General features: G+C 43.9%; 1 protein-coding gene across 2 annotated transcripts; it reads left to right on the top strand.

The window, feature by feature from the left end:
- The first annotated feature begins 122 nt into the window (after positions 1 to 122).
- PDPR (pyruvate dehydrogenase phosphatase regulatory subunit) lies at positions 123 to 27165 on the top strand. Of its 2 annotated transcripts, none has more exons than XM_063167881.1 (18): positions 123 to 332; positions 720 to 1019; positions 3257 to 3390; positions 4386 to 4467; positions 4559 to 4722; positions 5695 to 5816; positions 6617 to 6734; positions 8122 to 8271; positions 11251 to 11443; positions 13228 to 13352; positions 15004 to 15159; positions 15262 to 15395; positions 15782 to 15930; positions 17218 to 17330; positions 17680 to 17774; positions 18395 to 18484; positions 18757 to 18939; positions 19816 to 27165. In XM_063167881.1, exons 2-18 carry the CDS (start codon positions 793 to 795, stop codon positions 20218 to 20220), a joined length of 2640 nt encoding a protein of 879 aa, XP_063023951.1. In that variant the 5' UTR covers positions 123 to 332; positions 720 to 792; the 3' UTR covers positions 20221 to 27165. The 2 variants fall into 2 exon arrangements, with proteins under 2 accessions (XP_063023951.1, XP_063023952.1); XM_063167882.1 differs by having other exon boundaries at positions 723 to 1019.
- Positions 27166 to 27658: the final 493 nt, after the last annotated feature.

The raw sequence follows: 27658 nt of genomic DNA on the forward strand, positions 1-27658 counted from the left end.
CGCCGAGCCCGGCCCCGCTCCGCGACCCCGGCGCGCCCGGCACCGGCACCGCTCCGCGCCCTCACTGCCTCCCGGCCGCCCCGCAGCGCGGGGGCGGGGGCGAGCAGGCCGAAGCGGGGACCCCCAGGCCCGGGGCTCCCTGACACCCCCGTCCCTCAGGCTGCCGGCACGGAGCGGAGTCTGCGGGCGGGGGAACCTCCGGTGCTGCTGCTGCTGGGGGAGCTGCCGCAGCAAGGCCCTGGGGTAAAGCTTGTGGTAAAGCTGTTCCCGGAGGGGCCTCTCCAGTGCCCTGTGCCAGTTACTCTGACCACAGACTTCGTTTCCTTCTTCAGGTAAAGGCCTGGCAGCGTTAATAATCAAGCTTATTTGTGCCCTAATGACTTCTGGCTTTCCGAAGCATTCCAGAGCATGATCTGTGCCTGATGGCCGTTTCAGCCTTCCGTGTCACTGATGTGAGAGCTTTTCCACCTTTCGTTTGCTTTTTTGCTCATTGTCAAGTTGCACTGTGTCAAAACCAAAGGGGTAATGCTCTGTTCCTATTTCGTGGTCTAAGTTTAAATCTTAACGGCAAGGTTGTTGTTTCAGGAGTAAGTGCCCTCCTGTTTGTTTGCTCATCAGCTTTCTCATGTCCACTTATACCCGGCACACCACGTGATGTGTGCTGCTGCCAGCCCTGTGTGTCATAAGTGGTAATGTGAGTCTCATCTTTTCCTTCCTAGAAGGAGTGGTGCTGAGGTAACATCTGAGCACATCTAGGTGGTGCTTTAGCAGAAGGGAGAGAGAGCAGCCGGGATGTTTCTCCGATTGCTGTCCGATATCCAGTGGCGGGCGGCTCACCCGAAATGGAGGAGGATGACCGGCTCCCAGCGCAGCGCCTCCACCACAGCAGAGCCTCACCCGCTTTCCCTGCCAGCACAGGCACAGGTTGTCATCTGTGGTGGTGGAATCATGGGCACCTCTGTGGCCTATCACCTTTCCAAGATGGGCTTTAAGGATATAGTCTTACTTGAGCAGGGCAGGTAAGGATTTCTGGTTAAAAACCCAACAAAGCAAAATTTCTATGCAGAACAATATCTGCTGTAATGTGTTTCTATCACTTCACCTTTTCCCTGGGGGAAATAAGGTTATGCAGAACAATAATAACAACACATACTGCCCCTTCCCAAGCACAGGGCTGCTGTGCAAGGTGAAGAGTATCCCTTGTGGGATTGTGGTGGGGTGGCCATGGCTCATGGCAAACTCCCCTGCAGCAATGCCATTTCCCTTTGCATGACAGAGAGAAATTAAACCAAGAGAACTTGTGGATCAGGTTAAAGATATGGATATTGTACTGCCATGGGCAAAACTTTTCCTAGGGAGAATTAATCTAAAATAATGGCTTTATTTAATGACAGTTACAATAGATTCAGGTAGTGAGAAACAAAAAGCAGGCATTAAAACACCACCTTTTTTTCCCCTCTACTTCAATCCTGCACTCCCCACAGTGCCCTGAGCAGCATGGGGGTGACACAATGGGGTGTGATCAGTAATGGGCTCCAGTGAGCATCCTGCATGTGCTGCAGGAGAACTCTGCTCTGGTGTGGGTTTTCCATGCATCACAGTTCTTTTGGGAGATATCTAGCTGCTCTGCTGTTATCACAGGTGACCATGTAAAACAATGCAGCTGACAAAGATGATGGACCATTTTAAAAGAACTAAAAATCCACGTTACTTCTCAGCCCCTGCTGACCTCTCAGAGCAGGATGCTGTGTGTGTCTAAAGCATTACATAGCCAGCAAAGCTCCAGAGATTGCAAGAGGTTATAAGCAGGCATCACTAAATCATAGCCTTGTAAGCTGGTTAAATGCTCAGATTATCCACTTTGTTGGAGGATTTAGTGGCTCTCTGTAAAATAGCCAAGGCTGTTTTGGTTTGGCTGAGCAGAAGTGCCCTCAGCGAGTTTGGTCAGCTCTCTGTAGCAGAGCTCAGAGTTCCTGTTGAAAGCTGTGCATCCCAGCATTTCCCCTGTTGTTTTAGATGTCCGTTTCTGAGGGTCATTCTTGGTGTTTTAATGAAGCAGTTTGAGGATCCTGGTCACGAGACACCACTGAGACTTTAGGGTTTGAAGAGGTGTTTATGGTAGCAGCTTCTAATGCCCTAAGTAAGTGCTGGACCGTATATTTATCATCTACTTTAGAGCTTCCCACCTGATACTGCCTTCAGGAATAATTACCTGTGGTTCCTGGAGTCTCTGTGGCTGGGAAGCAGCAGGTTCTTTCTAGCTGCAAAGAAAAGGATTTGGGTATTCTTATCTGAGACCTTGTGAATGGGGTCATTCTGATGGGGTGCTGGGCTGTGTTTGCAGGGGAATGTCTTTTTTGCTACTTGGAGCAGGGTTTGAACAGCCCATTAAAGATCTGCAGTGAATTAAGATGCTGTGTAGGCTCAGTCTGTGCATGCTCAAGGAGAAGGAGGAATATTGCAGTAGCAGAAATCTCTTATGAGGAGCACAGCATGGCCAGACTGTGCTTCAGCTCTTTGGGTTGTCACTGAGTAGAGGTGTAGCAAAAATTCCTTACCCAACTGAATCTTAGGTTGAATTACTAAGAGAATATAGATGTGCTAGGCTGAAAGCAGTTGTGTCAAATGCAGAAATGCAGGATGGCTTCAGCAGCAGCAAAGGTAACCTGTAATTGTTTTGGAAGCAGGCTGCAGAGGAAATGCTTAAATCTAATTGCCTTGTCTTCCCCTGTCCGTGCTGCATGGAGTTGTGTAGGTTTCTGTCTCTAGAGCAGCTCTTCACCAAATTGCTCAGTGGTTAAGGGACAAGAAACATGTGTCTGTCTATGGCAGTTGTTATGGAGTGAGAGGGACTTGCTCATACTGTAATCTTCAAAGATGCAGGACTCAAAACCAAGTTAATTTTTATTTGATGGAAATCCTACTTTGGAGAAGGAAAGAATCAGGCAGCTCAACTGAAGTGTAAGATTTTTTTTTTGTTTTACAAAAAGTGCTTTTTTTGAAAAATGTCAGTTTTTAGGACTTGTTAAAGAGAAATTGTCTTGGAATGCAATGTGTTTTCAAAAGTGAGTGAAAGGAATATAATTCTAGAGGTTGTGTCAGCCCTGCATCGTCCAGCTTAGTGTAGTTCTGATGTGTTTGGGGGAGAAGTTGCTGTGTGGTTTGTGCTGCCAGTGGAGCTGCTGGAGCAGCCTGGTGTGGAGTGTGTACCTGGCAGCTGTACGATCATGGCCCTTCTCTGCACCTTCTCCTGCAGGTTGGCTGCTGGCACCACTCGATTCTGTGCTGGCATTGTGAGCACAGCCAGGCCCATGTCCATAGAGCTGAAGATGGCACACTATTCAAACAAGCTCTACCAGCAGCTGGAACAGGAGACAGGAGTGCAGACAGGTACTGAAAGTGTCAGAATGGAGTAATCTTTGGGAAACTGAAGTACTGACACTGAAATGTGTGTGAATAAGCAATAAAACAACACTGTCCGTGGTTTTACAGTGTCTTAAGGCTTGAAAGTCCTGTTCAAAGATAATACATATGGACCTAATCAGATGCAAAGTGATGTCACCAGTGTAATCAGAATGGGGAGAAGAATATCAGATGGGCAAACTGAAGGCAGACTACCTGCAAATTGTGACAGTTTGCACGTTGTCTGTAACTTGAGCAGACAAGGAATTTTCACAAGGACATGGAAAATATATTGCAGTGACTGCAGCAAGTTGGCTTGTTCTGTGCACTGATTCACTTCTCAAAAAGAAAATGTGGTTAACAGGAGCACTGTTAATAGGCAAAGCTGTGTCTCTTACTGCAGTCTAGCCCTGAAAATAACAAAAAAGATTATGTTTAGATTCTCCCTCCAAAATGTCTGGGCATGTACCTGATAGGAAGAACTTGATCACTAGAAGTTTTCTTCTGATAAGAACTTGTCATGTATGTCAGACAAATGAATACCTCAACAGAGGTTCATAACTATGCCTGCAATTAAGATGAATACTAATTTAGTGCAGGTGTTGGAGTGATATTATGTCTGCTTTTAGTTGATGAAGTTTTATTCTTCTGAGTAGTCATTAGATCACTTTCAACTTCTCTCTCTTTTAATAGCTACCATGTGTGAAATTCAGGGGTTTTTTTATAAACAGTATAAAAGAATATGGAGTATATGAAGTAGAAAGAGAACACAATTAAAAATTACACTGCTTTTTAAAAAAGTTTTCTCATGCACTTTTTAATTACTAGCTCGTAAGTGTCTAAAGTTGTTTGAGGATGTGAGATTTCCAGGCTCCTGAGTAGTGGAAGCAACAAGTCTGCAATTATATTAAAGCAGTGAGTCTGAGATGGAAAGGAATTGAAGATCCTGTCCAAATCTGACTTGACTTTGGTCATTGTCATAGGGTACATGAAGACAGGCTCTATTTCCCTGGCTCAGACTCAGGACCGACTGATCTCTCTGAAGCGCATTGCTTCATCGCTGAAGTACGTATGAGCAGGAAATCCAACTCAGCTTCTGTGTGCACCAGCTCTCCTGCAGGGCAAATGACATCGTGTTTCTTGTGTTCTGTGGCAGTGTAATGGGAATACCATGTGAAATTATCAGCCCAAAGAAAGTGGCACAGCTCCATCCACTGATCAACATCCATGACCTTGTGGGGGCCATGTATGTGCCAGAAGATGCACTCGTGTCGTCTGCCAACGTGAGTCTGGCTCTGGCAACTGCTGCCTCACGGAATGGTAGGAGCTTTTTTTATCTACAGAGTGCTCTCCTGCATGATAGCTATGTTTGCATCTCTTTTGATATTCTAACTGAGCCCTGAAGACCAAAATTCTCTTATTTCTGTGAAGCTTGGATTCTTTAAACCTGTTTATTTCTGAAAAAGCAGGCTGATTTTATGTGCTGAATGTTTACAGGTTTCCTGGGATAGTTCAAGCACCTCTTTGATGTCCACAGTGGTTACATACTTACACCTGTTTGTTGTCCTTAGTGGTTACATATTTCTCTGAAAAAGCATGCACTCTTTCCTTCCTAGAATTGACTCATAATTACACATCAAAACAGTTAATTACCTACAAATGAAAAAGAGTGGCTGAGCCTTGTAGAGTATTTAATTGAGCACATGTGCTTTGGAAATAGGTTTGGAAGTGTATTAATAAATGCTGTTTGACTAGTGTGTGGTTTAAAAGTCGGGGGAAAGGTTAAATAAGGTAACAGGAAATAAAGATCATTAAGGATGAAAGTCCATCAGATCAGAAGAAGCTGCTTAGGAAGATACCTCTCAGTTTCTTTTAGCCCAGGTTGATCGCATACTGCTTATTGATTTTTTTCCCCACAAAATTACTTATTTCCCATAAAAGAACCAGTCATGCCATCTGAAACTAAAAATTTATTGCATAAAGGAATTGTAATAGAAAGAAGTTCATAGCTGGAACTTTTTTTTTTTCTGTTGTTGATACTGGGGATCTGTTTATCACCCAGATTGTCACATGGGAAGATAAACTGTAGCTCTTCACAGTCTCAGCCTGTACAAATTGTACATCTGATGTTTTACAAATAATAGGGTTTTGCTTAAGAATTACTGTGTCAAGAATAGCAATTTTGTCTCCAAGAGAAGACAAGCATTTTGGTTGAGTGTAAGGGTTTAAAGCTAGCAGTCTGACACATTAGAAAGAAAGTTCATGGCATGCTGACTTTGTGATGCACTGCAGGTGTCCAGATCCACGAGCGGACGAGTGTCAGTCATGTCACAATCCAGAGGGGCCGAGTGACCGGAGTCGAGACTGACAGAGGAAGGATTCAATGCGAGTTCTTCGTCAACTGTGCTGGCCAGGTTGAATTATTTAAATCTTTTCTTTCTTGTTTCTGTTGCTTAAGAATGCGTGCACTTCCCTCTGGTTCTTTTTGTTTGTTTGTTTGTTTTCCTTTTGGGATTTTTAATGGCTTGTGCTTTGGCTTGGTTTGCTAGAGTAGATCAAATCTTGTTGCTCATCAGCTTATCCCAGCAGGATAAGGAGGAAAAGCAGTGCTTACTATTTGCAGTGCACCAGAGGCTGGGTGTTAACCTGCTGAGCAGTACCTGCAGCTTGTTGGTACAGCTCTGTCCATGGTCTCTCTGCTGGGAGGTTCACCCTTCTGACAGGAAGAATTTTGCTTTGGCTGTTAGGGAGACAGACCCTTCTTTCTCACTTCCCTCATGAAAAATTTGTTTGTTTTTACTCCTTTGTGTGATATCTTCTCTGCTAGAAAATGCACCTGATAATTGCAGTTTCTCAGCTAGCAGCTGTCCCCCTTGTTAATAAAGGGTCTTAGTTCAGGCACCTAAATGCTGACTGTTCTGCTTCTAGATGCTGAACCTAGTACTGACTTGGTCTACAGATCTTATATTGCTTTTGTTTTGTAAACTGGTACTTCTTAGTTTTGAATTGGGGCCCCACTTTTCTAGTCTTTATCCAAAACAGTTCAAATTCTAATAAAAGAGGAAAAAATCGTGTCTTTTAATGTCACGGGGTCTGAACCAAATCTTGGTCTTTTATGAAAGCAAAATCAGAGAGGTGCTTCTGTCCTGCTGTTTTCCTGAAGCTGTTTTGTTTTTTTCCTTTTCCATCCTGACCTGCACTTTTTTGATTTCAGTGGGCCTATGAGTTGGGCCACTCTGGGGAGGAACCAGTGCATATCCCAGTCCATGCCTGCGAACACTTCTACCTCCTGACACATCCTTTGCAGGAGCCTCTGTCGAGCAGCTTACCAAGTAAGGATTCTTCAGCTCTTCTCACTTTTCTTGGTGAATTATACCTGCTTTTCCAAGGTGACCTGTATTTTGTGACAAAAAGGCCAACCTCGGGCTATCGGTCCTCAGCACTTTTGGGATTGTGAGGTCCTTCTCTCTGAATTGCTTTGAATATCCTTTTTCAGTGGTAGAAAGAATATCTTTCTTTACTCTTGGGGAAGCTTTTCCTGCAGAAAATGACTTTGAGAGTTCATCAGCTTAGCAGGAGAATGACCTTGACTCTAGCTCGAGTAGTAGTTGTGCCTGAGTCTTGGATTGTTGCATTTCTGGGCTGGAGAGTGTGCTAGCCTTGGCACTATGTTTTCCTTGCAGGCTGCTGGCCCCAAATGGCCCATCTATTCCTTTCCTCCAACTGAAGCTAAGGCTTTACAATGGCATTTACATGTCTATGAGCTGTAGGGGCAACCAAACACTTGAGGTAATTGCTCCTCCCCCACGTTCTAGCTTTTTGATCTTTTTAAAAAAGCCTTTGTGTTTGAAAACTGTGGTTGAGAAGTAGAAAGCTTTACTTATTTACTCTCAGTTGTTGGCAAGATTTTTGGCTTCTAGTGAGTAATGTATACACTGTCCAGGGAATTGAGATCTCTGGATGGAGTCCAAGTGCTTCACTTTTATTTGATGAATTAAAACCTCTGTGTGTAGATATATATAGATACATGTATGTATGTATATATTCACATATATGTATTCTCAGCTTTTCTGAACATGGCAAAAATTGCTGTGGAGCATGTCAGGTGGAGTAACATAAATACTTCAAGTTGGCACACTACCAGTGGAAGGAGCAATCCAGTCCTGATTGGTGCTTGTCCTCACCCCAGTGCTGCCCACCTTCTTTGTGCTGGTGGCCTGCAGTAAGCTGGATCTGATACAAATTAGCTGTTCTTAGAATAGGAAGAGAAAGAAGGGCAGGGCCGGACATGTCTTGGTGGAAGGGCTGGGGTGCAATTTCAGGGGAACTAAGGCAGTATAATAGCTGCCAAGTATAATAGCTTCTCAGTGCCACAAGGATTCTCAATCCCTCTTGTGTCCTCTCACTCCTGGGAACACTGTCCTGCTGGGGCTCCTCAGGTTTAATTCAGTTTACTGTGCTGTCCAGAAGTTAACAATCCTGCATGGCTGTGGTGGGAGCTAATGGTTTATCTAAACTGGCTCACAGGGGTGTCCCATGAGAACCAGAATGGTGTGACAGCATGGGGCTGGGGAGCTGAGACTGTCCCTTCTCATGTTGGGAGATTGATGGCTTGGCCTGGCGTGTCACTAGCCCTCCATCATTGGTGTTTGGGACAACAGCCTGAGACAGATATCCCTTCTCTCAATTCCCTTCTCACCTCTTCCCTTCCCTCTGCAGCTGTTGTGGACCCCGATGGCAGGATCTACATTCGCAACTGGCAGGGTGGCATTCTCTCAGGAGGCTTTGAGAAAAACCCCAAACCTCTCTTCACGGAGGGACGGAACCAGCTGGAGATCCAGAACCTTCAGGAAGACTGGGATCATTTTGGTATGTTAGGGAAGAAAGGTTCCCACAGCAGTGAAACATGTGCTTCAGCAGAAGGCAGAGTTCCTGGCAGTGCCAGCTGTCATTGATCTGTGGGAAAGATGAATGTGCTCTCAAGTTCACTCATCTCTTCATTTGTCAGTAATTTGCTGAAAAACCATTTACCAAGGGCTGCAGTATCTGAAGGGAGCCTACAGGAAAGCTGGAGAGGGTCTTTTGACAGGGAGTGCTAGAACAAGGGGGAATGGCTTCCAAATGACAGAGGGCAGAATTAGATATTATTAAGAAATTTTTCCCTGTGAGAGTGATGAGGCACTGGCACAAGTTGCTCAGTGTTTAAGTGCTCAGGTTTAAGGTTGGATGGGACTTGGAGCACCCTGGTCTAGTGGAAGGTGTCCCCACCATGCCAGGGTTAGAATGAGATAAGCTTTAAAGTCTCTTCCAACCTAAACCATTCCAGGATTCTGTGATTCTTTGATATATGTGTAATGTTTAAAAACACCTTCTAATCTTCAGCATGTATTACCTTCCTGTAGAGCAGCAAGGTACTACATCAGCTTCCCAGCACTGCTCTGCCATTTCACTTGTTGACTGTCAGTGCCACATGCTGCTCCTCTTGTGACACAGTAGATCAACACTGTTGACCTGCCACACAGCTGTGGTGTTTTATTTCTGCAGCTCTCCATCAGGGACTGACAAGTGCATTTCTATCAGTAGCAGTTGCTTTGTGGACAGAAGTTGGTATTGTGGCTTCCCAGACTTTATCCCACCATTGACAGTGGTTCATTATATTCCAACTCTTCTGTCTTCCTCATTTTATTTGATTCTGAGTTTATATTCTGCATGTATTTTTACATGGAGGGCTCTTTCTCTAGGAAAGAGCATAGCATGATCTGTGAGTCCCTTTCTTCCCCAGCCACTCCTGTCTCTTTGATACCTGGTAAGTTGGTATGTGCCCTCTCATCTTCAAATTTGCCTTGTACTCAGGAATCCAGCTTTCCCTTCTATCCGAGCTCTCTGCATCCGTTGTGAATACACATGCCTCTGTGACCCTAGGCATGGATGGAATTTCACTGATTTCTTTCTGCGGTCATAATATGTTCTTCCAGCTGTGCTTCAAGTTAAATTGAATAATTTTACTTTGATTTCTGAGAGACACCATACTGATACTGTAAAAGTTTTAACTCCAGGGGGTGAAGCCAGGATGGGGTGCTGTTTTGTGCTGGCATATGCTAAAGGTTTTTAGATCCCTAGATGCCCTTTAGATCCCTAAAGACTTGCTTGAAGATATTAGCTTCAGTAATGAGTTGCTCAAACTCTGCACCCACTTCATTTTTGGTTTTCATTTGGATAAAATGAAAAGGCACTGCTTGCTGGCGCCCCCAGATTGCCCAAGCTTCTGAAGCAGCTGCATGCTATGTTCCAGCTTTGCCCTTTTATCCGTTCAAATGTGCTGAAGAGTTGAGCAGAGTCAGAGCTAACTCAGGCAGTATTTGATCCTTTTCTAGGGCCACAGTTCCTGGGGTTTGAGCTCTTGTATTACTACTTTGATCTTTGTCATTGGAACACCTTTTGATTTTAAAATAGTCCATGGAGTTGCTTAAATGGGTCCAGATACGAGAACAAATCTAGCACTGATCTCTCTTTTTATCAGTAGAAAAATAGCTTGTAACACAGAAAAATAGCCTGTAGCACCAGGCTCTCATTCTGGAATCCTAATGCTTGAGAGAGGGAAGAGAGAGAACGGGTCAGTTCTGTTTGTAGCTTTTTAGGTGATGTGAAATCTGATTATTTTACTGCTTGTGCATAAAGCTCAGGAGTGTTCTTAGGGCTGAATCTTGAGGGCTTTTATCAGGAGTACTAAGCAGAGGTAACTTTTGGGCAACAAAAGCCAAGTAGATACCTTACCCATTTATTAATGCTCTCAAATGTCAGACTGTGAAGAGTTGCTGAAGGACTTTTCCAGCGTGACTGGGCAGTGAAGCAATGAGGAAATCCAATGAGGATAAATGTGAAGTGACACAAATGCATGGGTGTGTGTGGGGATGGTCTTGTTTTCACCATGTGACATGATGGGCTTTGAACACACCTTGAGGGGTTGTATTAGTTCTGTTAGTTCTGTGAAGACATCAGTGCAGCAGTGGTTAAAGCAAAAGACAAGTTAGGAATTACTGGGAAAGGAGCAGAAAACACTGTTCATTATGCAACACTAAATCCTTGTTTTGCCAGATGCTAGTTCCTGTTCTAGGCTCCCTGTTTCCAGAGAGTATCATAGGGCTGGAGAAGGTCTGGTGGAAGAGCAGCAAGAGACTTATCAAAGCTTGGAATAGTTTCCAGGAATGGAGTGACTGAGTGGGCTGGGGAAAGGAGATGGCAGAAGGGAATTAAAGAGAGGTCTATAGAATCTGGAGTGGGACAGACAGGCTGGAAGAGGGATTCCTGACCACTATCTCTTCTAATGGTAGGAGGCATAAAAAGAAATTGAGTGTGAGCTTTAAAATAAAAGGCAGTGACTCCTCATACAACAGACTTTAACACATGGGACTCCTTGTCTGTGTCTGTTGGATTTTTTCATGAGGCTGGGAAAGACTGGTCTAATACTTAAAAGAGAGACCAATTTATGGGTTTCTAAATACAGAAAAATATACTAAATTTTTAGGAAATCCTCTGAGCTGATGATAGGTGGAGGTTTGCAGAGTGCATGTGACAAGGCTCCTATACATTTGCCTGTTTGTACTCCTCACTCTGTATCTATTTGATGTCTGCTCCTGTTTCCCAAACAAAACTGAACAGTGCTCTTGCACTGTTGAAAATAATACTGGGCTCTTGGTCTGGATCAATATGACTGCTTTTATTGTAGGCTGTGTGATCTATTTTGTGTAGTGTAATTCCAGCAAATAAGCCATTTCTCCTGTGACTATCAAAACATGGAAGCAGTTTCCACCTGAAGCAGACTATTTTTCTCTTTTTCTTGGTTCCTAGGGCCACTTCTGAGTGCCCTCCTGCGCAGGATGCCAGGTTTGGAGGCTCTGCAGATCATGCAGTTGGTGAATTGCCCAGAGTCCTTCACCCCAGACATGAGATGCATCATGGGAGAGTCGCCCACTGCACGAGGCTACTTCGTTCTGGCTGGCATGAACTCAGCTGGCATCTCCTATGGTGGGGGAGCAGGCAAGTAAGTGGTCTATCTCTGTTGTGTGTGTAAGTAAGGCTTTAGCCAAGACACTGCACAGATGATCCTCCTGTGTAGAATGTTCTGGTTGGTATTTGTCATCTCCTCTGATAAAGGCTCCTCTTTCATTTCTGACCTGAGTGGAGGAGAGGAGCAGTTGCTGTTTTCTGATCATGTTCTCCAGTGTGTCTTTAAAACCTGGGTTGGATTTTCCTCCTGTCCTGCACATCTCTCCTCTGGCATCACATCTCACTGAGCAGCTGGGGATCAAGTAAGCTTCATTAAAGCTATGTCAGAGGAGGTTTAGGTTGGATATTAGGAAAAGGTTCTTCACCCAGAGGGTGATTGGATACTGAAACAGGCAAGTGGTCACCGCATCAAGCCTGCCAGAGTTGAAGAAGCATTTGGACAATGGTCTCAGGCACCTGGTGTAATTCTTGGGGTTATCCTGTCCAGGGCCAGGAGTTGGACTCAGTGATACGTGTGCATCCATTCCAACTCAGGTTATTCTGTGATTCTATGATTCTATAACTGGTATGTTTTTTTTTAAACTACCACTAAGAGATGGTAAAGCTAAAAGCTTAGCAAAGCATATATTCCCTCATCTCCTATGCTTCATGATCCCCTTTATCATTTGATTGAAGTCTTTAGATCAATCAAATTGATACAGCAGTTAATTCCTCTGAAAGCAGTGTGAATCTGTTGCTGATGAAACACCATGTATGTGATGCCAGTGCTGACAGTAGTTTCAGACTGTCCCCTACAGTAAGCTAGGGGTGTAATAATTTCTCAGGAAAATCCAGTTCCTGTGTAAATGCAGATTCTTAGACAGGCATTTAAATGTGATCTCAGCAGCAAAGTTGCTGAATGATCATTTCTCCCTCTGACTGCCATTTAATTTTGGTGACTGAGCATTCCTTCTGCCACACAGCCTTCCTCAAAAACTGCTTGTTTTTCATGCTGGTGTTAGTATCTACATTTGTCTTCACTAGTTTGTCTATTGTCTAATAGTTTAACTCATCAGAGAAACAACTCATAATTATTTCTTTGTTGTCACATGAAATACAGAGAATCTTTTCAGTGAGGTTCTCTTAAGAATCAAAGTCATTTCTGGAGTTAAAAGCACTGTTTGTTCATTTGTTGCTACAGCCCCAAAATAAACAGTTTAGCTTGCTAATGTAACTTTTCATGATCAGTTCCAAACCCCTTTGTTTTGTTGTCTGCTGGCTGTGAACAGAACCTTTTGCTCTGCTAAATTCTGAGTTGCCTGTGTCCATTAGCTCTGGAGAATGCCTTCCTCCTTCACTGCTAGAAGTGTAGCTAAACATAACTTGGCTGGCCCCTTGTGCTAAATGAATGCTGTCAGTGGTAATTTGTGGCTGAGCCTACACCAGGCAATGAGAAGTAAGAAAGCAGAAACACTAAACTCCATCTGAAATGAATTTGCACCTTTTTTTGTATCAGAACCCAAGCACTTGACACGGTGTCAGCCAGGTTACCTGTCAGGGCTCTGGCTTAATTTAGCACATGTCCTGAACTTCTTGCTGCCCTGTATGCTTCATGCTTCATCCTAATGGGCAATTAGTAATTTAGGAATCTGGTGGGTGCGTTTTACAAAGGGAAACTCTCCAGATTCTGCTAGTATTTAGAATACCATGTTACATGTCTTCTCTCTCTCTATTGTAAGAAATTCTCAAGTCCAAGCTGCTTTCCTTCTGACTTCAGAGCTACACTTTTCCCTTAAGACATTGGCTGATATCTCAGTCTGTCTTTATTTCTTCCATCAGGTACCTGGCAGAGTGGATAGTAAATGGGTATCCGTCAGAAAATGTCTGGCCCTTGGATCTGAAACGTTTTGGAACCCTTCAGAGCAGTCGCACTTTCCTCCGCCACCGTGTGATGGAAGTCATGCGTAAGTGAGGTCTCTGTGTTTAGCTCTGGCCAGGCTGTCCAAGTTTTTGCCCTTTGCTACACTGTCTCTCCTCTGCTAGCACTCTGAGAAACATTTTCCTTCTTCCTGACCTCCTTCGTGGCAATGCAGCCTCTTCCCAGGAGAGAGGAAATGATGAGGGGTTTTTTTGTACAAGCATTCTTATTAACTTTTCTAAAAAAATGCTGTTGGTACCTTGCTCTCTGCTATTTCTGTGCTTTGCCTCTGATATAGGGAAATTTGTATGTATCTCTGTAGGATTTCAGCCTAAAAAAGCAATGCCAAGGTCTTAACTGGGAATGTTACACTGTCTCAAAGATTGTTATTCTTTGCACATCATTACTGTGTGGCAATACCTTCACTTCCAACTTATGGCTGGGTGACCCAGTTTTCTTGTATAATTCAGAAGTCTTCGTAGACATAGTGCTTTCTCCTGTCAAAGTTTGTGATAAATACCTTGCAGAATAGATTAGAGATGCCATTTTTCTTGTCTGAAGCCATGCTTTGTTTCCTCCTGTTGTTTGAATATCTGTCATATTGTCTGAATATTGTGGATGACTTCTTTTCAAGTTCGAAATAGAAGCATGAAGTGCTCCACAAGTTGCATAACAGGAACAATTACTTGAATACCAAGTCTAAACTAAAAACATATGCTCGGGTGAAAGCAGAGAAGCTGAGTAAACCTCTTAGCCCTGCTATATCTGGGGAATCAAAACCTTATGCTGCTTTGACCTTCTTCCCAGAAAAAAATCACTTTATATCTGGGCATTATTCTGCAGTCACTTTACAATGCAAACCTCAGTTCTGATAGCCACAGTATCCCTGTAGTTTTTACAGAGTGAACAGTGCATTCCCTTTTTGAAGTGTTACATTCCCATGCTAATCTAGTCTTCCCAATACCTTCTCTTTCAGGAGTACCAATTTGAGATATTGTCAATAAATTCATTAAATTGTTAGCTATGAGACAGAAATTATGGAAGTGTTCAGTAAGAGTTAGTTGGCTTATCTTCAGTTTTAAGCAGTTTTTGACCTAGGTAGAATCTTAAGAATGCTTGAATACTACTTTATAATTATTAAGTTATTACTCTCCACTGATAACTGAGGAGGATGCCTAATGTTTTAGGGTAACTTGTTTTCTAAATAAAAATATTCTATAATAGCTGAACAGACAGAGAAGCCATTTGGAAAAGCTTCAATGATTGCAAAAGGCTGAATTGCCATTATTTAAGAAGGCAAATGACATGGTCCTTGTAACTATGCACTCTCTACCCCAGCATTAGCATTGTCAAAATATCTGATATAATGCACTGCCAGGGAAGAATCCTGCATAATTAATGCTAGTCAGCATGACTTCATGAAAAATAGAGTTTTTGTTATTCTTGCAGAACTGTCATGAGACCATAAGTATCTATAAATATAAGTGTTCTGTGCAAATATTGTTACTCTGATTTTGAAGAGCTATAAATGGATCAAAACGGATTTGTGGATTTTCAAAACCAGGAAAAGGAAGGTTGGAGCTGTTTTGAGGGAGTTTATTAATGGTTCAGATATTAATAAGTACTGATAATCTGGAAGAAAAGTTTGGATAAAGATAATCACTTTGCCTAATAAAGGATCTTTATGACCATTGCAGCCCTCATGTATGATCTGAAGGTTCCCCGCTGGGACTTCCAGACTGGCCGGCAGCTGCGCACGTCGCCGCTGTACGACCGCCTGGACGCACAGGGAGCCAGGTGGATGGAGAAGCATGGATTTGAGAGAGTCAAGTATTTTGTCCCACCTGGGAGCGGTGAGATCATATTTTCCTCTGCCTAGTGCTTCCCAGTTGGTCTCTGTAAGGTCTTAATTCATCCAGTTGAATAATTTTTCCTTTGATTTTTCTTTGTGTTAGATCTGCTGGATTTGGATCACAGCAAAACCTTTTACAAACCGGACTGGTTTGATATTGTGGGTGCTGAAGTCAAGTGCTGTAAGGAAGCAGTTTGTGTTATTGACATGTCATCTTTTACCAAGTTTGAAATAAGTGTAAGTACCTAGGAAGGGACCACCTGGTAGAGGTGACCTTTAGTTTATTACTGCCTGCTTTTGCAAAAAACTCTGTGTCCTATTGAGGATAGGTAGAGGAAGTCACACTGTATGGCTAAATTCAGGTGGTACCACAGTATTTAGCACAGTTTGGGTTTTGTCTGTCAAGGGCCCAGTTTATAGAAATATCAGCTTAGTCTATACATAGAATTTGACCTCCGGCACTGTGGCACTGTTGTGTCCTGTTACGCTCGAGACGTCAGTGTCACCATCATCACAAATTGAAATAATTTAGGCCAGGATGTTGATGCGATCTTAAGCTGCCCCAGTGGATTTGTTTTGCTCAGGCAGCTTGTCTGACTTTCTCTTCCTTTTGATTCATGTAGTCCACCGGAGACCAGGCCCTGGAGAATCTGCAGTATCTCTTCTCAAATGACCTGGATGTGCCAGTTGGGCATGTTGTGCATACAGGAATGCTTAATGAGAAAGGAGGGTATGAGAATGACTGCAGCATAGCCCGGCTCAGCAAGCGCAGGTGGGTGTGCAGACAGCATCTTTAGCCATCACCCTTCAGGTGTTTGAGCCTTTAAGGGCTTCTTCATGGAGACCATAAAGTTTCATCACCACCCTGAACTAAAAAGTCTCACTTCTCCACTAGTATTCCTAATTCAGTAACTCAAGTGAAAGGGAGCTTCTGAACTTAAAAACATTGGGGAAAATAAGCCTTTTTCCAGGATTACAGATGAAAATAGGTTTCCTCAAAATGTTAGGCCTTTAGAAGTTTAATTTCTTAATTGAGATACAAATTGTTTTTAGCAGTCACTGGAGTTTAAGTTAGGTAACCATTTAAAGTGCATACTAACTCCTGACCAAAGTCCTTACTAGGATTGTGCATTGAAAATACTGCTTTTTGATTATTTCAGTTTTCATTGCAGTATATGTACTCTAAGTCTCAGTTCTGCAGTCTTTTATCTTTTTTGTGCTCTCTCATGCAAGCTGACATGATCACAGGATTTTACCCTTAGACTCACCAGTTTGGGCTCTCTTTGGCATCCAATGAAAGCTTTCTTGCTTTTAAGAACTTCATAGCCATGTCCCAGCTGAGTGTTGGATTTATTTTTCTGGATGGTTTTCTATGTGTGTTTTCACTGTATTGGTGTGAAAGCATTTTGTTTCTTCTCTTTCAATAAGAAACAGCTTTTCTTTCTCTTCCACTTCTGTCTGCATTCATGTATTGCTTGAAAGTATTGTCCTCTCTGTGATACCAGTAGATTCTGTCCTTGCCTACTGATTTCTACAGATGTTGATGTACTTTAACACACAGTTTGTATCAGACGCACCCACAAGCAGCTCATTTTCCCATATCAAGTGGTGTTCTGTTTTTGGAAACTGTTAATAATAACCACCATTGTGTGTGAAAAGACTTCTGCTAAAACAAGAAATTGCTGTGTGAACCATCTCTACTCTGACTGTCAGAGTAAATAGAATCACTGGTGGTGAAAAGCTGCAAGTCCTTTTTTCAAATCAGTTGTGACCTTTGAGATAGTCTGTCAACTTCCTGCAGAATTCCCTGTGTTCCACATGTAGTCACTTCTTGTCGCCAGACCACTGATAATGCTTGAAGTGGGGGATTTCTTTTCATGACAGATGTAATGGCATTGATCCAGAGACTTGAGCTGTGGTTTTCACAAACCAGCTTGTTTTGATCTTCTGTTAGCTTGGAAACTGCTGAATGGCTCGAGTAGTTGATGAATGAAGAATGAGCTGATTCACTTTGTGGTTGTACTTTCATTGTTTCTTGGGTTTGATTTGTCTGTTCCAGCTTCTTCATGATTTCCCCTACTGACCAACAAGTTCATTGCTGGGCCTGGCTGAAGAACCACCTGCCTGATGACAGCAACCTGGTCCTAGAGGATGTGACCTGGAAGTACACAGGTAAGAAATCACTAAAAGCAGACCTCCTCAGACAGCTCAAAATCACAAATGGTGTCTCCTGCTGCATGCCAGTTAATTGTTTAAAGTGCCTGTAGTTGCGATTTAGTCTCCTTTCCGAACATTTAGATGAAAAACAGCAGTTCAGAGACTCTTTTCTGGCAAACCATGAGCTAGAAGACAGCATTCTTTTACTGTGGACTGTCAGCAGAAAGTTTAATGACTTTCTCCTCTGTTCTTAAATGTAAACACACCTGTTGGTTCAATAAGACTTCAGAATTGGAGCAGCATGTTAGACACTGGGCAAGACTTCTCCAGTTTCATCCTAATGCTGTTTTGTTCCCCTCTTTAGCTCTCAATCTGATTGGCCCCCGTGCTGTGGATGTATTGTCAGAGTTGTCCTATGCCCCAATGACTGCAGAACACTTCCCCTCTCTTTTTTGCAAGGTGAGTGACTTCTTTTGTTCTCACTCTGCTAGGTTTTTCAAAGCATGGATGGAAGGACAGGAAAAATGTTTTGGATAATTGGAGGAGAATTAAGATATACAGGAAGGTTTACTGCAGTTACTGAGCTAGGTTGGTAAAGAACTCTCTAGGCTCACTTGTCTTTGGATTGTGTTTTCTAAATATATAGGTGAATATGCATTTGTTTTCAGTATTCCTCTCACTGTAGACTTGTCACCATTTGATATCTTGACATGTTTCATATAATCAATTATGAAGCTGTCAGAGGGGCAGCTGGGATTGGGGACTCTGACATCACTGTCTCCTATCAGCCTGTTTAAAGGCTGAGCAGATAGTTGCTATTCAACCTCTGTCTTGTATCTAGAATACAACCTGTGTCCTGACCTAGTTCCAGGGCTTGTTGCCAAGTGTCAAGAAATGACTAACAAGTTTGGATAATGTGACATCACTATTTGAATTGGAAATTTAAATTTGTTGCAAGTATGTGCAGGTGGCAAAGGAGAGAGAGGTCTGGGCAGTGTGCATGTGTTATGCATTGTGCTCCTTCTGGATCTGTGTGCTGTGTTCCAGTTTGGATGATTTCACCCCCTCTGATTCTGCAGGAGATGAGCGTGGGCTATGCTAATGGCATCCGTGTCATGAGTATCACTCACACAGGAGAACCTGGCTTCGTGCTTTATATCCCCATAGAGGTAAGAGTGCACTGCAGCCTGAGCTAATTAAAGCAATTGCTTGCATGCATAAATCGGAAGCATTTTCCAAGTTGACTCCAGGTGATGAAATGTCTGATTTGCACCACAGGAAAGCTGCCTGCAGGCACCAGGGGGAGTTTTTCCGCTTAATATTGCATTGCAGTGGAGCAGAGCTCTCGTGCTTCAGTGGCAGGGGACAGTGGCATTCCCGGTGGTGCCAGATGCTGCTGCTCTCTCCTGGTGCCAGTGTGTGTTTCACCCTTCCCTTGCAGTACGCCCTGCACGTGTACAATGAGGTGATGAACATGGGGCAGAAGTACGGCATCCGGAACGCCGGTTACTACGCGCTCCGCAGCCTGCGCATTGAGAAGTTCTTTGCCTTCTGGGGCCAGGATCTGGATGCTTTTACTACTCCTATGGAGTGTGGGCGCGAGTTCCAGGTCAAGCTGGATAAGGTACACCACCTTCTGCACAGAGTTTGGTGGGAGAGCAGAACTGGACTGAAAGGCTGCCAGCCAAGCAGATGGATGTGTCTTTATGGAGCTGTGTGCAGTAGCTGTAACGTATTCTTGTACTTCAGCAGGCTGCTAGAAATACAAAACTGCTCTGTTTTCCTCCTACCTAGGCAGCATTCCCAGTGACCTCTGCCTGATGCTGCTTATGTGTGCAGTGCCCAGTGTGGCAGAGGTGCTCTGTACCTTACAGATGCTCAAATTCTTGCTTCTCTAAACTGTTTTCCTAATCTGATGAGGCAAAAGCCAGCCTGTGCACCTGGTGTCATTTAATGATGTTAAATATGAGACTAGGCACCAATAACAGGTGTTCTCTATTTTTAATAAAAGAGGGGAGTTTGTAGAACAGTGTAGAGCTATATCACGCTTTTGTGGTAGCAGGTGCTGTTGCTATCACCGTCTTGTTTTCTTTCTTCCATCTTTGCATGAGCCAAAACAAATGCTTGTATTGATGCAAGAAAAGAATATAATGACTAAGGACATAAATTTCATATTAGTGACAGTTTCCAAATGATAAAGAAGGGTAGTCTTCTGGAACAAGAAAAATGGCAAAAACTGGAATGGAGACATGGTTTTCGCTAGAGTGAAAATTAGAATTATTTTTTTTCTAAAGACCAGCTACACAAACATTTCTGTGTGTTTTAACATCTGGAGCAACAAACATGACAGAAAAGCTATCTGAGCTGGGCTTCTTGTGTATGGAGGCAGCCCATTTTGATAGGGCATAAATTGCCCTTGTCGGCAACCTATTCTGCTGCAGCTGAGCAGCTGCCACACTTTGTGTCCCTCACATCAGCTGATGCTCCCTTTTCCCCACAGGGAATGGAGTTTCTTGGCCAGGAAGTGCTGCTGGAACAGAAGCAGAACGGGGTGTACAAGCGCTTTACCATGTTCATTCTCGAGGACCATGACACGGATATGGACCTCTGGCCCTGGTGGGGGGAGCCCATTTTCCGCAACGGCCGCTACGTGGGCAAGACCACCAGCAGTGCCTACAGCTACACCCTGGAGCGCCACGTGTGCCTGGGCTTCGTGCACCACTTCGACGAGCAGACGGGAGAGGAGCTGGTGGTGACCACTGACTTCATCAACCAGGGCGAGTTCGAGATCGACATTGCCGGGCAGCGCTTCCAGGCCAAGGCCAAGCTCTACCCCTTCAGCTCCCTCTTCGCGCAGCGGCGCCGCAAGGATGACGTGGAACTGAGTGGCTACCAGAGGGAGTAGTGCTGTGTAGACTAGACCTGCCCCTTGTCCCAAGCTGGAGTCTTCTCCCACCATCTTCCAGCCCTTTCTCCTCACCTCGTATATTTCTTTCTTTTCCTTTCTTGTCTTGCAACTTTTAAACTTTTTCCAGTGTGTTACATTTTGTATATTTTAAAACTTTCATTTTCAAGCTTTCCCAACCCTGTCTGTCTCCCTCCTTCAACCCTTGCCAGGCTCCCCCATGCCCCAGTGGATGAAGCACAGTGCTGAACATGCAGAGATGCCTGTGTAGGAGTGAACCCCACCAAAGGCCCTGGCCTTCTAGTGATGGGAAGGGTTGGGGTGAATCCCTGAAGACTGCACCCTTCCTCTCTCCTCTCCAGCATAAGGCATGGGACAGCAGGTCTTTGCTGCCTGTGGTTCAGGTGATGGCTGACCTCACCCTGCTCTCCACATACCACGTGTTAGAGGGGTTGGTGTGTTGATGCACACGGCAATAGAACGATCAGCTACCTCACTGGCCTGAGACAAAGCATTGTGTGAGCACAGCCTAGAGACAGGTTTTGGTGTTGCCCAGCCTGTCACTGCCCTCCTTTGTCCACCACTTTGTTTTTTCCCTAGCAGGGAGTAGATTTAACATCAGAGTATTGAGATGACAGTAGTGTTGGTAAGTGCATCGTTGGTGGGATTGAATTTTTTTGTGTGGGGTCACTGAAAGTAAATGGCCTTCTATAAATATAGTCAAAGATCAAAATGTGCATTTCACTTCTATAAAGGAATGTTGTTTTTTCTTTTTTATTAGCAAGAATACAGATTTCTAACAAGGATAGATGTTAGTGTTTAATGTTAAATAGCAGTGTTGAAATGCTGCTTCTGTTTAAGCTGCACAATATACAGTCTCTTTGGGGATTGTCTTTCACTTTGTTTATGTGACTTGGTCAAACTCATCTGGCAAGGTTCATGGAGAACTTATGTTGGTTTGGGGAACTTGAGCAGCAGGAGGGGATATTATCTTGTAGTTTTAGCTGCCTGTGGTTATTTTGAAATTGTAGGAAAAGACACAGCATTTGTCTCACCTGTGGTGAGAATCACTGGGTTTTCTGTTGCTGGTGAGAAAAGGTCTCAGCAGCTCCTGCTGGACTCAAGAATTTGTCTTCTGTTTTCCTCCTCAAATCTGTTGCACTTCTTTGTCTCTCAGTAGTACCTCAGCTGAAAGGGTTGAATAAGGGAGTGAAGGGAGCATGACAGTGGGATTATAAAGTGCTTTTCCTCAGCACTGCTCTTTGCATCTGGCTTCTCATACAGATACTCCAGATGGTGCAGCTGGAAATTCACCCCTTCTTCAGGTGTCAAAACGTGCCAGTTCAATCACTGATGGTAAATGGTAAAGAAATGGGGCAATGATGAATTGCCTTGTGCACATTTGCATCATCTTCTTCATATTTTGAGCACAATCAAAAACCAAGATTCATTTTCATTTACTTGAAAAAGATCTGTTAAATGTTTTCCCTGCCTCAGATACCACATACTTCTCATGGTCTTTCTTCTTCAGCATCTGTTTTGGACTTCAAACACAGCCTTGCAATGTTGTCTGCCGTGTTAGCTATGTGAACACTTTCGCTATGGTCTAGAACCACTTCTGGACACTTTATTTTCCAGTTAAATGGTGAGCATCAGTAGTGTAAAATATGAGCCCAAAAGCTCCCCTGGTTCTTGTTTTAAGTTTGCTTTCTGCTGCTTTAGTTGCTTTAAGCTGTGCCTTCAGTTGGGTCTGTGGCTGCCAGTTCAGGAAACTGTAAGGGAATTTAGGATTTGAGCATATGGTATATAGTAGGTTGAATGTAGATATCACTTCTCTGAGCATGCCTTCCTTTGTCTGGGGTGAGTTCCACTGAAATGTGTGGCATCTTCCAGGATTTCAAACCTAGTTCTGAATTGAGATGCACAGTTCTCCAGTTTCTGAAAAGGAGTAACCACACTGGGGCAGCTTTTTGAGATCTGGCAGCTCAGAGTACTCTCTGCAGCTGCTGTAGGCGAGATTCCGCCTGCTTGTCATTTCTGCCAAATTCCCCTATTATTGCTCTCTGAACTGAAATGTGCCTGGGATGTTAGAATTAATCACTTAAATGAAAGGTTCATAAAGCATCTAATAGCAGTTTAAACTCTATAATTAGTTGCATATCTTTTCTGCTTAGAGAGATACCATGATCCCACTGTTCCCATGCTGGACGTGTGTACCAGGGAGGACCTTGGTCCTTGTCTGTTGGTTTTATGGGACACTGCTTCGCCTTCCTTATCCATGGAAATAGGCATTCAAACAAAGAAAGAGTTTTATATGTGATATTTAGGATGTGGAGTAGCCCTTCTGCTTAGGGTCTATTGACCATCTGTTATAGCTGAGTAAGGCATGATACTCCATTAGGAGAAAGGGAAGTATAGGGCCAAGGTGGGCTGAAGTTTGTGTTGAAACTGCTGAAGAGAGATTTTAGCTTCAGCTGTTCAGTTCTCTGCAGAGTTAGAATTAGTTAAGACCAAACTGGAAAGCTAGGAGCATGCTGTCCTTTACCAACCACTCATTCCAGCTGCATTATATTCTTCCTGTGATTATTTTTTCCTTTTCCCTAATTTAATGGTGCCTGCTAGTTCCTCAGGCAACTTTTCATACATGGATATCTCTTCTCCAGCAGTTCTGACAGTAAAATTGTGTTTTATGAGCTACTTTTGTCATTATGTCTGCTAAGGTTTATTTTATGTCTGGAAGGTTTATTTTATGTCTAGATCTATTGACTTTTCCATACCAAAAATAGAGAGTGGAAATAGTTTTCCACCATGATGGTAGATATAGCAACACTTTGTGTAACACTGTGTTTGCTGTTTGAGACTTGGGTGGTTTGGTAATTGTCAGTCTTGCAGCTCATTAACGCCTACTCCAACCTTCCCTGCTATGAATTCTCTTCTTGTTTTATATCAGAGCCTGAGAGGTCTTTAACTGCTGCTCAGGCTTAGTCGATTTAATTTCTGGTGTAGCTATTTTTAAACTTACAATGTGAAGAATAGTTTGCCTTTACCAACTTGAACACCCGTCAAGAGGACAATTGGATCACGTTTTAAAATAGTGATACCAAGTTGGAGGAACATCCTTCTAGTGTTGTGTTTTCATCTTGAGGTATTAAGCAGTGATGTAAGACTCTAATCCCTTTATCTGATGATTAAAGTAGAGTGCCTAAAAAAAGAACAACTAAATCTGTTGAAGAGTTACTACCTTTAATATAGCTTCAAATTAGAAAATTAAAAATCAGATATTTGAAGCTGCTGTAGCATAGTCTTTACATCTAAGATGGTAAATAACAGGGACTGTAAAACTCTACATCCTGATTCTCATCATTAAAACTGTCTTAAAATGCTTTTTCCTTTAAAAGGTGGTTTGTTCTCATTCTGCACAGTAAGACTATGAACCTTAGTTTGGGAAACACAAAAATAGCATCTCTCTCTGTGGCAGTAGAAGGGCAAATGGCCTCATTCTGTGCTGAAGCAGCAGCTGCAGGTCTGCTCTCTGCACCTCATGTGTATCAGTCACAGGGTTGTTACCAGTTCTCTGAGTCTTGCTGTCCAGAATGGGAGCAGCCCTGTAGATTCCTTTCATAGAGGCATCTTTGCAGGGAAGGTAGCCAGGGAATCCATCTAAATGTGCATCCAAGGGAGGGCTGGCTTGCCCAAGTGCCATCAGGGGAACTTAGGGAAGACATAGCAATTCCTTCCATTAAATGATTTTTACAGAGATATTATATTGTCTTAACCTTGATGTGTCCCTTCCTAAGTTATTCTGTTTTGTTAGACCTTGAGTGAGTAATGCAAGGCTTGAGTTAAAGTGGTACTAGAAAAGCAGGAGTATATGGTTCATATTTAACAATCTGAGGGTAAAATTAATAGTCTATTTCTAGAATTATGTTTTCTGTTTCAGGAGGATGTGTTACAGTCATTTTCACATCTGTCTTTGCCAGATTTAGTTTCTGTTTGTTTTCTCCAGTATCTATATTTGATAGGACTTGCTGAACTGTTTCTTATTTTGTAGCAAAGAAAGGAGGTTGTGTCAAACTTCCACTGCATCTCCACATCTTGGTGTAAGCTTGGATTCCTCCTTTCTGCTGTTGCATTTGAGTTGCCATTGATCATGTTACTTTTCCTGTAACACCTCCAAACTCTGCTGCTGTAGAATTCCTCATGCACAAGGTTCTTCTCTTCCTTCTACCTGATGTTTTGTCATTGGAGCCAGGTTGGCCCTAGATCTGTGTCTCTGCATCAATTTAACTTATTCAACTTTTGTATGGTGCTGATACCAACATCAGAACTCCAGGCAGGTTTGTAGCTGCTATAAATCCCCTCATATAACCCTCCCTTTCCCTGTGCCAGGATTTTCCCACTGTCCTTAACACTTCTTTAGTCTCCTCCTCAGGTGGCTGAGGGCATTAGTCCTTTTGCCATCAGAGAGTGAGGCATGGCAAAATAAAAATTGGTGGAGGGATGATGGAGTGCCTGAGCTGAGGTGGAAGGAGAGGTGCAGTGAAGGTTTGATCCTTTGCTCATTATTCAGCTCCTTAAGCCCAGCCTTGGAGAGATGATCAGCTTCAATTCCCAGCTCAGCTTCGATTCCCATCTTCCTCTGCAGCCTTGATGCTGGACAGGTGAGAGCCCTGGCTCCAGGCAGAGTTGGGACAGCATTAGCACTTGTTTCCCAGCACACATTTGTCCCCCTCATTGGGATAAAGGAAATGGTTCCACACAGGAGAAGTGGGGACTGTGTGCACTTGGTTGCCTGGAGCACTTTTGTCTCCCTGACACATTCTTGTAGCTGTAAAGGTGCAGCACTGACATCACCAACCTCATCCTTCCAGCACATTTGAACAGAATGGTGACATGTTGGGAAGAGATCTGTAAAAATGAGGTAGTTCCTGTGTCAGGGGAATGGGGAGTTGCTTGCAAGGACAGAAGTCATTTTTATTTAACACACAGCTTTTGGCTGCTGGTAATGGTGAGCAAAATGTTCACAACCTTCACGTTTGTCTTCCCAAACAAGTTTATTATAATACTGGGTCAGAATAATTTCTGCCTATTTTGGGATGTTTTCCTGTTTTAAATGAACTTTTTCTTACTTGATTGTTTGAATTTCTGTTGAAAAAAAAAAAAAAAGCAGTCATGGAACAAAACTCAAGAAAGGCAGGGTTTGGTGTCATCTGATGACTTCAAGCTGTCACTGAAAAGCATTTGAAAATTTTCTTTGCACTTTAAACTTTCCTTAAGTATTATGGTGTAGCAGTATGCTTATAGCCCTTGGCATGAGTAGTCCTTGCATTTGAGAGAGGAAAAAAGAATGAATATTTATAAATGCCTTAAAGCCTTAGGTGAGGTGTTTGGGCACTTGCTGTGCCTGCCATTTGATTTCCTTCCTGGAAAGCTGTGTGCTGTGCACCCAGAGATGATAATTGTGAGCAAGCACTGGAGGATGGTGGAAGCTGCTATTGCAGTATGAGACTGGAATTTCTATGGAGCTGGGAGCCCTTGTGCCTGTCCAGCTGCTGGGCTGACACCTTCCTGTTTGTCCCCCCCCCCCCCACCAAATGGATTTATTTACTTTTTCCTTGTGGTGTAATGGGTTTTCTTCTTTCTCTAAAGAAGCCTGGGCTGGTGTAGAGTACTCCATGGGTGTCCTGTTGCATTAAAGGAAACAGAATTCTCTGCCTGAAGCTTCCCTGCTGTACCAGCTGACATTTGCAGGCAGGAGTCAGGAGGAGCGGGAGGGGAGGGGATCTGCTACCGCCTGTCGTGTTTGCTGAGATGGCTCTGAGACTTCTCATCTCCCATTTGTCTCAAAGCTGGGCTGCATTACTGATGTCAGGCTGGCTTCTGGGTTACAGCATAAGGCAGAGCTGCTTTGCAGGTGTGGCACACTGGGCTGATGTTCTGTTAGAGGTTCCACCTCCTTGGAATGAGGAATCTCAACAAAGAGGAGCAGTGCGTTATAATGAGGAAAGTGTTCACATTAATATTTACTGATTTGTTAATACTGGCAACAGTCAATCTTCCCACACAGATCCTTGACACCTGCTACAAGCAGAGCAGATACTTGGGAGTTGTCAGCCATCCCAGCTAGGACCTGATCCTTTTTGTGTGCTTTGGAGGAAAAACTGTACTGTTGCCTTTCATCATGGCACCTCTGAGGTTTTTTCCATGCTAAAATTCCCTCCTTTTCCCGTAGTGGGAGAGATCTCACTTCTTCCAGTATAATCAGAGACAGATTAATATCTCTGAAGTTCTTGACAGGTTCTCCTGCATATCCTGGTCAGGCTTGCAGCAGGACACTCATCCAACCCCCCCTTCATGCTTTTGTCTCCTGAGACCAGATTTTAAAAGGGCTGGGAAGATTTCTGATGCATGCTGCTGCCGGAATTTGAAGAACAACTGAAGTTTGAGCCTGTGAAAACACTCTTCTAGTGCCTTATGTTTGTGAGTGCTGTGCAATGGATGTAGCTAAGGTGGGACAGACAAGGAGCAATGTCAGCAGCATGGTTGCCCATCCACTATGGCCATTTCTGCCCTCGCAGGGCTGTGGCAAGCAGGTACCAGCAGGTTGTCTCCAGCAGCACAGGGAGGCTCTTGAATCCCTTTGCAGTGTGGGGTCAGAGAAGGCTCATGCCAGGTCCTCTTCCTTCAAGTGGAACAGTGGTCTCACCTCTGCTGAGTTTGGATTTGGAGAGGTTCAGGAGGGACAGAGCTGCTCTGATTGCCAGACCCCGCGGCAGAGGACGTGGACAGTCGTTCCCAAGCGCACAAGTCAGGGTGAGTTTGCTGCTCTCCACTGAGGCCATGTTGTCATGTATGCTGTATTTATATCATGCTTGATTTCATTTCATATTTTGGTTGGCTTAAATGTTGCTAGGTTTGTATATTAATAAAGAGGCATTTTAACTACTTCTGAATTTTGCTGTTAGTTATACAAGACCCTTGTGTGTCAGAATCCAAATGCCCCTGGTTGTGTGGGTGGGATCCTGCAGGGACACTAGGCTTGTTGAATGGTCCAGCCCTGGGAGCTGGAGTGAGTTCTGGGCCTACATCACCCTGGGGAAGTCCCTTCCCTGCCTCTGCCTGTATTCACATTCAAAATTATGTCCTTCAAGTCATTCCCTCTGCTGTGGTGGGGCTCAGGGACACGGGCTGCATGGGACCAGAGCCTCTGTTTTAGGGTCCAGGGTGGTTGGGACACGGATGTGGGGTCTGGATGAGCAGTGGCATCACCAGCTGCTGGGCTCAGGCTGGAGGGGTTGTGCTGGGGCTTTGCTGCTGGGCACCCAGGCTGGCACAGGGCCAGGTCCTTCTCCTGCCCCAGTGAGGGGATGGTAACCACAGCTGGGGGCTGGTGCCTGGCCCAGGAGAGGAGGGGAGAGCAGAGCATCTTCATGGCCCA

The sequence above is a fragment of the Melospiza melodia genome, chromosome 13 (genome assembly GCF_035770615.1).
Source record: "Melospiza melodia melodia isolate bMelMel2 chromosome 13, bMelMel2.pri, whole genome shotgun sequence".
NCBI classification, from domain to species: domain Eukaryota; kingdom Metazoa; phylum Chordata; class Aves; order Passeriformes; family Passerellidae; genus Melospiza; species Melospiza melodia.

Bases quoted from the DNA above. Each gene is read 5' to 3' on its own strand.
- PDPR (XM_063167881.1), top strand. From the start codon at position 793: ATGTTTCTCCGATTGCTGTCCGATATCCAGTGGCGGGCGGCTCACCCG. The intron at 4,723-5,694 runs GTAGGAGCTTTT...GATGCACTGCAG, and splicing joins AACTGCTGCCTCACGGAATG to GTGTCCAGATCCACGAGCGG. The intron at 11,444-13,227 runs GTAAGTGGTCTA...TTCTTCCATCAG, and splicing joins TATGGTGGGGGAGCAGGCAA to GTACCTGGCAGAGTGGATAG.